Source organism: Lupinus angustifolius, chromosome LG15, assembly GCF_001865875.1.
Source record: "Lupinus angustifolius cultivar Tanjil chromosome LG15, LupAngTanjil_v1.0, whole genome shotgun sequence".
Classification (NCBI taxonomy): Eukaryota; Viridiplantae; Streptophyta; class Magnoliopsida; order Fabales; family Fabaceae; genus Lupinus; species Lupinus angustifolius.
In genome coordinates, this window is record NC_032023.1 from 10,455,920 (window position 1) to 10,466,719 (window position 10,800).

Consider the following 10,800-nt stretch of genomic DNA (forward strand, 5'->3'; position numbering starts at 1 on the left):
GATCAGTTTTCTCAAGCAAATCATAAGGCTCCATACACTATCCTTCTTCTCCTAGTAAAAATGCACAATCCCCTGCAAAGCTGAAACCTTAAACTCCAGTTCTTCTTTCTCAATAGGTTTTCAAAATTCCCAATTTCATCCTTCAGACCCTCGAAGTCTATCACCGCTACATGTGATTAAGGGATTGGCTTACAGTTACCATAAAAGTATTCAAATGATTCCAAATAAACCTCATCATCATCCTCTTCAATTAATTGCTTCCAATACCAGCCAAGACCAGTCTCAATTTTTAAATTAACAGTAATTCATAAAAAACAATGTCACAAGCACGTGTAAACAAGTGTTAAAATTAAAAACAGGTATAATCATCAACATTTTCAGTTAGTTAATGTAATACCCCATGAATGATGGACCTAATGCGATTCTGAACAGAAATGAGGCAGAGGCATATAGCATAGCGAGGAATTGAAGAGACACCCTTAGGAAGAGAAGCGAGGTTGGAGTCGATCCAGGATTCGACCTCTGACATCATCGTTTCCTTGGCCTCTGTGAAGGAGCAGAGCCACACTCTAGCCATGGTTTCCCATTCTTGTTGTCACTGTCCGTTTTGCTCATGCTCTTTGACGTCTTAGCACCCTCCGGATAGGAGATTTTGATGTGTCTTTTGTGTGCCACAAGTAATGGAATGAAGATGTGATCACGACAAAAAAAGGCGGCCCGTATATGAGGCTCCCATCTGGCGGAGTATGGGAAGGATAGATCTACGCAACCTTACCCGCAGATGGTAAGATTGTTTCCAGGATTTGAACACGTGATATCTTGGACTCTTTGTCACTATGCAACAACCTTACCGTTGCACTGAAACCCGCCCTCTATGTGTTCACGGCAAAAGCTAAAAGATATTTGGACAATGTCGCTATTCATAGTGAGTTCGTAGCTTAAAAATAAGGCTTAATTTTTGTTTTGGAGCTTGATTTCATGAAAATGTAATTCAAAAGAAAAGCTAAGTTTATCATTTCAAAAGGGTTAGAATAGTTGGGCTTAACTTTAGCCCAAAAAGCTAATTCATAGGAGAAGGATTGTCCAATTCATTATTAATGACTCGTGTTCATATTGTCTAACATGTCGGAGTTTTAACACTTAACAACTGCTATCGCTACGAGTCTAGAATATGAAGTTCGCAAGAATGAACATTTGTGGGTAGCCTCTAGTACCATGTTAAAATAATTGAGTAACTCTATCTCAAAAGCTAGCTCATAGGTGGAGAATTGTCCAAGTCATTATAAATGACTATTGGCTCATATTGTCAACTAATGCGTGAGTTTGGCACTTAACACACCCCTATCGCACCCTAGAATGACCATTTGGAGTGTAAAGTAATAGTGACAAAGATATACCCTTTAACAAAACCATCCTTAATGGTGTTCTTTAAATGCTTCTTGGCTTAGCCATTTTAAATTTTGTAATGCTCCTTGTAATGTAATGCAGTGACTGACTTCCTTGCCCATGATACCAAGAACGCTACGTCTTAGAATTGTTGTTTATCAATTTTAATAATACATAAGCTCATGTTTACCTTGACATTGATCATGAAGATTTGAAACTTGTTAAACAGGTTATATTATAAAGATCGATATTTATAACAATAGTCTTGGTATATATATATATATATTATATTCTTATTATTCATTTTAAATTTAAATTATCCACAAACCTTGTTGTCAATGCTCATAATCCAAGAAATAGGAGCTGAAATTTGAAAAAAATCACGCTCCAGTTGCTCCTACATGGGCCGAGAAAGCCCAAAACCAACAGTGACCCATATCCAAAGACAAGCATATTAAGGATCTAGCTTTCAATCTTATACAAATCCGGAAAGTATTCAAGCACATGATTAAAATCTGATTTCTTCTGCCAAATCACTCTTCAACCGACTAAGACATGATCCCATGAAGAGGGGGTTGATCCAACGAAGACACGAGAGAAGGAGGATGTAAGAGGTCACATTTTCCTGATATTCTATATATACCAAGCATGTTCACTCGCTATACATTATCCCATGCCCGTATGCTTTAGAAACTTACTCAATCTTTACAGTTTCCAGTTATACTCGTACCCACCTGGAACATTTTGGCGCCAACCATGGGGGAGACCAACGGTTATTCCTTAATAGGAACAAAAATCAGTTTTCTTTAGAAAATCACAAGGTTTCATAATTTATCTTTCTTAACCTAATAAAAATGCACAATCCCTAGCAAAGCTAAAACCTTTAAAGTGAAGCTTTTCTTTCTCAACTCTAGGTTTTCAAAATTCCAAACATTATCCTTCACACCCTAAAACTCTATCACTGCGATATATGACTTAGAAATTCGCTTGTAGTTACCAAAAATTATTCAAATCACTTCAATTAAAGCCAATATCAGCATAAAATCTCATCATCAACACCTTCAATTAATTGCTTCCAAACAATCTCATCACAGACAAATCTCAAATTTAAACTAACATTATCAGTTCACAACAAACAACAACAACAAGAAGGTGGTTTCAAGTCTCAACCCTAGCAAAGTTAAAAAACAAAAAAAAAGGAGTTATAAGGAATGAATGAAGTGAAGAACATTAAAGGTTCGAGTCTTCGCCCACAACAAATACAAACATACTAACACTTGCCGTTAAAAAACAACCACAATCAAACCTTAATCCCATTAAGCACACGCATAAACAAGTGTAAAAACTAACATCAAAGAATTAGTGTTTGTTGTACTAACCTGAGGAGTGGGGAACCTCATGCAATTCTGAATTGAAATGAGGCGAAGACAGAGATCAGGGCGTGGCATTGATCGGAGACCGGGTGGGAGAGAAGCGAGGTTGGAATCGATCCATGCTTCAACCTCCGCCATCGAAACTTCTTTCGCTTCCGGGAATGAACTCAACCATGCTCGTGCCATTGTTTCCCATTCTTTGTGTGATTGTTGGTCGTTTTGCTCTTGATCTTGCGCCGTTTTTGCACTCTGCTCCGCGTTCGACGACATTTTGATGTCTCGTCGTTTTAGTTAATGGGAATGAGACGATGGAAGTGAGATGATAAAACAACAACGTAATTTGCCCTTGCTCTTCTTCGGGGGCACTGAACGTGATTGTTATGTGCTTAGTGTTCAATGTTTCTTTCTTTTTCAGTTTTTTTTTAAATATCTTTATTTATTATTTTTGTTATATCTTCGTGAACCTTCACCTTAAGGCGTGTTTAGTTTTTAAGGGGCCGGAGGCTATTCTAGGATGGGTCAGACTCCTCTTCATTGATGGAGAGAGAAAGAAGTGTAGTTTTTCCCTTTAGTTTTAAGGTTAAATTTGTTTTATCATAATAAATAGAAGGATATAAATGTAATAACATATCATATTTTTTTATGTTTTATAGTATCACTTGCCTCTCCCGTACTGGAGAGTAGTTTCATTTGTTCTAGGATACATTACTTTGGGAATTGGTTCTCACTCAAATCCTACGAGAATAATTAAAGTACAAATGTATATAATTAATCGAAAAAAGTACATATGTATATATACTGATTGTATATAAATTTTATACATTGTCAGTCTGTCATCTCTTAATTATTTTTAATTGTTATTAACTTTTCAAAAATAAAAATAAATATTGTTAATACTTGAATAAATTGGGTACACGGTTGTCTCCGACCATCATCTCGGGCTACTATACTCCGATCAGAGTAAGGTACCACATGACAATCAGGTCATTCCGGGTCACCCCACATTTCCGAGTTAGGCCAAGAACATCAGATTGGGCCTAAGGGCTTGGCTTCAAGGCCCAAATCAGCACTACGTTGGGCCAAGCACGTGCAGAGCTCGTGTGCGACCACCTATCGCCCAATCTGATCAATGGGCAACCTACACGTCAGTTGCATTGCTCCTATAAATAAGGGAGTATTTTATCTCTAATACTATTATCTGCTAATCAGTTCTCTATCTACTTATAATTTGCCTCTCTATCTTTCTCTAAACTCTTATAGACTTGAGCGTCGGAGAAGCTTTTCAGGTACCTCCTCCGGCAGGTCTACAACAACAATCAGCGTCAACTCCACTTCTTCATCACCAGCTCACCCGTCAGACCCAGATCATCCAGTTTACCCCCACCAGAAAACATTGTCATCGTATGTGGCTTATTCACACCATGGTAACCACCCGAAACAATCAAAACAATAGTCTAGATCAGAACACAAGCAACATGAACCATCCATCGAAACATCCCATCAGTCCACCCATGAACAACACGAACACTCGCCACCTAACCCACCACTACATGCACCTACCGCCCACTTCCTTCGCCACCTAACCCACCACTACATCCGACCCCATAATGTGCAGAGCTTTTCCCCTCACTTTGAAGAAAGTCCCCTTGTAATGGTTCACCTGGTTGCCCGCTAATAGCATTGACCAATGGGATACTCTAGCCAAGAGTTTCAACATTCGGTTCACCTCAAGCAAGAAACAACCCGATCTTCTTACACCCTGTCCACTGTGAGACCGGGGCAACACGAACCCCTTCGGACATATTTGGATAGATTCAATATCGAGGCCATGGTGGTCTTTTTAAGCAAGAGCTGGCTAAATACTCAGACCTTACAATGGAGGACGTCTGAGCAAAAGCCCAGCAATTCATTAACCTAGAAGAAACCCGCTTAAATTGCTCCACCTCCGATAGAAATGAGAACCAACCCCCTCATGGGAATCCGAAAAAACCCAAACACCACGACCATGCCCAACATGAACCACCAAGGTCACCCAAAAAATCTAGATACACCACTTACACTCCCTTGAACGCCAGCCGCTGAAGAATCCTTCGAGAGGTCATGGCTACCCACCTTGCCCAACTCTTGAAACCCAACGTGTTGCAAGAAGGTAGGAAACCAAGACCGGTCCAAATATTGTGAGTTCCATAACATGTTTGGACATGCTACTGAAGAGTGTACCTAATTGCGGGACACCATCGAAGACCTTATTCAAGTGGGTCATCTACGACACTTCATCGCCCGAGCTGCAAAACAAGCAAGAACACTGTCCCCACGGCGGTCAAGCCTTTATAAGGGACGTCCCCCCCCAAAGCCTTAACGGGACCGTCCCCGGAACAGGGAGCATAGAGAAAGATATCCCCATATTAATCGTCGAGAAAAGAGCTTAAAATAGGTATGTCCAAGAGATAATGCAGTCTAATGCCCGAAACTCCCGCTACCAACATCAGGACCGAACTGTAACCCTAATATCTTTTGATGACTATTGGTTATTTTGGTACGACAACTGAATCGTATAGTTCAAGTAACTAAACCGGTAAATATCGGGATATCGTCCTCAGAGAGCAATTCAGATCTATACTATTTTCTAAAACATTAACTTGAGTAGATATGTACAAAGTTGAGAATTAAGATTGTTCATTGGTTTAGATTATCACAAAAATTTAATTAAAAATGGTTTTCTAAAATAAAATAAAAATGGTTGGGATTGACTTTCATCATTCCTCCTCTTTGTAATCTTTAGATTTAATTCTACAAAACTTGTGAAGTTATTGATCTTATTGCAACATTTCTTCGAAATATTTGTATCAATTTCTTGACTACAAAATTCTTAGATAATTCATCAAACACCAATTCCTTAGATATTTAATCAATTATCTAGCATTAAACCTATCTAAAAGCAATCCCTACATCATTGTCCATTCCTAGATCAATAATGAATCAAGAAAGATTATCTAGATTCGATTCCAAGTTTAACTTCCTAGTTAAACTTTTATCCAAGATCAAGAAACTAGAAATTAAGAAGAATCAAGCATTAAGCACAGAATAAACTTTCCAAAATCAAACAACAAAAATATATTTTCGAATTGAATCCAAGAATACAAGAGTTATAAGATTACATTTCAATGCCAACATTGAAGAACAAGTCACTCATCCTTACCATTACAACACTCTTATCATGAGAAATACAAGAAATTATAGATCTAAAGTCGTTCCCACGACTTCTCTCCTCCTCTCCTCATCTCTAGTGTTTCTCTCTCTAAATTTGTGTGGAAAAATTTTGGGAAATGGTTGGATAACCTCTCCCCCATTTGCTTTTCATAACCGCCTATATCTGTTCCAGACTTATGGTCTCTCGCTCGAGCGAGAGAGCAAATTTCAGCATTAACAAATTCTTCTAGCTTGAGTGACAACTATGGCTTGGACGAGAAATTCAGAGTTTTGAACCTGTATTTCTTGCTTGAGCAAGGTGTTCTCGCTTGGTTGAGAGACACATAAATTTTGATATCCAAAAGTAGGAATTGTCGCTTGAGCGACAATCCCCTTGCTTGAGCGACAATCCCCTCGCTTGGGCGAGGAACATGCAGTGATTTAAGTCTTTTTCTTTGAATTAGCAATTGTTGCTTGAGCTAGGGATCAAGAGCTCATTTTATGCAGATTCCTTCAATTTCCATCTTTTATACTCCTCATTCTCCTGCAATTGACACAAAAACATGTAAGTTCCTTAAACAAGATTAATCACACTAAATTCTTTAGAGTTGTGCATAAATTTCATCATAACTACACCATAAGTGTCCAAAATTTATATGAATTTCCTTCATAGCGTGGCACTTAACAAGGACCCCAAACCTAGAATCTTGTTTGTCCTCAAGCAAAGTAAAGGATTCAACTCAACAAAGTAGTGAACCTGATTTTTAAACAATTTAATCCAATCATGTCAATCATCTAGAATCATGGTGAAAGTTTTTCAAGAAGACTTGTTTCATGCTTGATCATGGTGATCCAAGTTTCAAGTGAATAAAAAATATGTATGCAGTTCAAGTTCAAACAGAATAGCAAGAATAATTACTCAATTCAATCAAAGGAACTCTCTTATGCTCACGGGTGAAGTGTTTCACTCAATTCTTTACTAGAATCATACAATTTAACTTTGTCTTTCATTTCAGTTATGCCATATACACATGTTCAATCAAGGATATCATTATAGAGTATAACAAGATATTGAAGAACAAAAGACAAAATGCACTTACAATTGTTGATTCATGATGGAAAAATGTAGTGTGTGCAAGTCTTTTATGCAATGATTTATATACAACAAAACAACACTAGTAACAAAAATAAAACAACATGAAAACAGTAAAAGTTGGATTGCATTCCAGGTAGCTCTTGTTTAACATCATTAGCTCGACGTCTACTTCTTTATGTGTTTACGAGGTGGATGATTGTGGTGAGCCGCTCGACGTCACCACCCAAGTATGGTTTGACCATTTGTCTATTAATTATCCAGCTTCTTTGAGATGTTAGATCTTGCAATTCTATCGCTCTATCATTTGTTTTCAGGACTTCAATCAATCTTTGTTCTTCCCCAGGTGATAAAGTGCAGCAAATAACAACCGACTTATTACCTCCATCTTCCATAAATGCATACTTCAAATGTGAAGGCAACATTTTCAGTTCCAACTTTTGAGTTTCAATTTCCTGAGTTTTGGTTAGCTCCTCAGTTTGGACCTCCTGAGATGAAACCCCTCGATATACACCTAACTTTGCTACACAATTCCCAATACTATTATCCTCTTCAGCATGTATACCTTCAGGTGCACTCATCAAAGCTTTCTCTAAATGACTATTTTTGTATAGATGTGTGTCATCCATGCATAGTTCTTCACATACATATACTCTAAAACAAAATTGCTTGTCCTTCGGAGGATGCATGGATTCAAACACGTTGAAGTTCACTTCATTGTCTTGTCTCCTGAATTTCAGCTTGCCCTCATCAACATCAATATTCACCCTGCCAGTGTTCATGAGAGGTCTACCCAAAACTAGAGGAACTTATGCATCATCTTCAATATCCATTATCACGAAGTCAACTGGAAATACCAATTTGTCCACCTTAACAAGGACATCTTCTGCAACCCCATACGGAAATTTCATTGACCTATCTGCAAGCTGCAGAGTCATCCTTGTGGGTTTGATATCTAAATATCCAATTCTCTTCAACGTAAACAAAGGCATATGATTAATACTAGCACCTAAATCCAGTAGTATTTTCCCGACAGATAACTCTCCAATAGTGACTGGTATTGTGAAGCTTCTCGAGTCCTTAGTCTTTTCAGGTAAAGACTTTTGAATTACAACACTACAACCAGCTTCAAGTGTCATTGTCTCCTTAGAAAACTTCCTCTTCCTTGTCAACAGATCCTTCATGAACTTGGAATAAGTGGGCATTTGTTCCATGACCTCCATGAAAGGTATGTTGGTCTGAAGGTTCTTGAATATGTTCATGAACCTTGTATATTGTCTCTCCTTCTCTTTCTTGGAAGGATTCTTCGGATAAGGAAGATTCTTCAATTATGGCAAATCACTCTTCTTCTTTTCTCCCTCTTTTTGTTTATTCACTTCCTCACTAATTACATTCTCATCATCTTGTGTCTCTCCATACTCACTTTTTTCTCCCTCAATCTCTTTTCTTTCAGCACCTCTTCCTCCACCGCCAAATTTTCACCAACATCCTTACCAATCACCTTCCCACTCCTAGTAGTAATAGCTTTGCAATGCTCATTAGGATTAGTCTCAGTGTTGGCTGAAAAATGTTGGTGATCTGAATGCTGCTTTGTCATCTGTTTTGCCAACTGACCCACCTGTGTTTCCAGATTCTTGATAGATGCTTCAGTATTTTTCTGATTTGTGATTGCACTTGCATGAAATTTTCCAAAATATCCTCCAATTTGGTTTGTCTTTCATGCATTGGTAGATGTTGATCCTGTTGGAATGGTTGCTCAAATGATGGTTGTGTATTTGATGGTCCTGCTTCTAGTCTCCAACCATAATTCTGATTATGATTGCCCCTCCAACCCTGCGAAAATTGATTATTGTACGAATGGTTGTTGGAGAAATTTCCATGTCTAGGTTGGTTGTTGACATACTGCACTTCTTTCTCTTGATTAGCACTAGGCATAGAACAGTGACCAGTTAAATGATCACCTCCACAAAAATCACACCTCAACACTTGTTTCTCTCAAACTTTGGATGCATATGTTGAGCTAGCGGGAAGAGTCATGTTAAAAACTTGGATTCCAAATCACTCGAGTTGGTTAAGCTTTGGGTATGGTGAGATTTAAGCCAAATCACTCCATTGTCGGCACCAACTCATAAAAATTATCCAGATGAGCATACAGATCTTCATAATGTTTCCCCGTAAATTGGTGAGCACTAACCAAATTCAGATTTGATCTACATTGTCCTTTCAGTATGTGGGATGACAATGCTTAAATAGTGTCGTGGACCTTGGTACGTAGCAAAATCACCTAACATCATCCTTGGAGGATTAGGTATTGTGAACACTCATTTTTGTCCGGCCCAGAAAAAGCCCAATTCGTTTCCAAATAATAAGTTTTCCATTTCAAGAAAATACAAATAAAGTCTAAGCCCTAAAAAACAATTTTTCAAAAAAATGTTGTTTGGGCCACCATAGGCCCACATGTCATCTTCCAAAACAAAAAGAATAAAAATAAAAATAAAAAAATGTTTTCTTCTTAAAAAATTTCGAAATAGCATTCAATAAGTGAAAGATTTTAAAACCAATTTTCGGATTTTTTTAGCATTTAAGTAAGATATCATGCTTAAAAACACAATTGAGTGTCATAATAACTAATAATAATAATAATAAATTAATTTTCGAATTTCAAAAAAATAATAAAAAAATTAAAAAGAGGATTATTTTCTCTTACGTATTTATTGATTTTTCGGATAAAAAAATAAAAAAATCAAAAAAGATTTTAATTTCAAATTTCAGATTTGAAACTCAAATTTGAAATTCAAATTCCAGATTTGAAATCAATTTTTCAAATATCCTGGTTAATGGAAATCAAATCAATTTGATTGGATTTTAAAAAGGGGAATATTTGATTTATGAAAAAAATTAAAGAGGTAGGCAAATCTTTAGGGATTTCGGTTGGACTATTTTTTTCCTATAAATAGTGGGTTAGGATGAGGAGGAAGAGGACACATAAAGTATTATTGAAACACTACCAAAACATCCCAAAAACCTCCCAAAAATCCTGCTAAACGTATTCTGCGAAAAAAAGAGAAAAAATAAATAATTTGCTGCGAGAATCAATCTTGTGTGGGTGGGTCCATCGTTTATCCGTGCATCCTCGATCCCTAGCCATTAGATCTACATACTTCCTCCATCCGTGAGTTGACCACAAAAAGCAGCCAATCGCAGGACGAAATATGTCTTGGTCTCACTACACAACAATCTCTTCATGCCACGCGTGTTTCTCTTTTTGCTGGGTATTCTATTCATTGCTTATCAGGTTTGCATTTTAACTGTTCATTATTTACACTGATATCACCATGTTATATTATATATGCTAAATTATTATATCATGAAAATTTTAATTATCATAATAATAAAAAAAATAATTATCTGTAGGCTCTTAAATTTTCATGAACATAAGGTGTGAATATAAAAATTAACTGGACTTATCATTGTAATCAAATTTCACTGTTGTTTGTTTCACCATTTTTACAACGAACCTTTACTTTTGCTATTCAAAGGCTAAGAATAATAAGTAAATATATATAATAAAATCACTCAATTCTATTACATGGTGAGAATTGTATTCATGTGTTTACGACTTAATTAATTTCATTTCTATAATAGAACATGTTATGTTGATGCCATGTCACTTAATATTTGTTTTTTTATTCTATTCATGTTAATGAGTATCCAAATTTTAATATATGCAATGTTAGAGGGAGCCCAAACACAAAATAC

At 36.8% G+C, this 10,800-nt stretch overlaps 1 protein-coding gene across 1 annotated transcript in view; it reads right to left on the reverse strand.

The window, feature by feature from the left end:
- Positions 1-3,158, reverse strand: part of LOC109328723 — a 7,545-nt gene extending 4,387 nt beyond the window's left edge. The window contains exon 1 of the mRNA XM_019562316.1: positions 2,766-3,158. Coding sequence (XP_019417861.1) covers positions 2,766-3,029 — 264 coding nt within the window. The 5' untranslated portion in view covers positions 3,030-3,158. The remainder of the gene's footprint in view (positions 1-2,765) is intronic.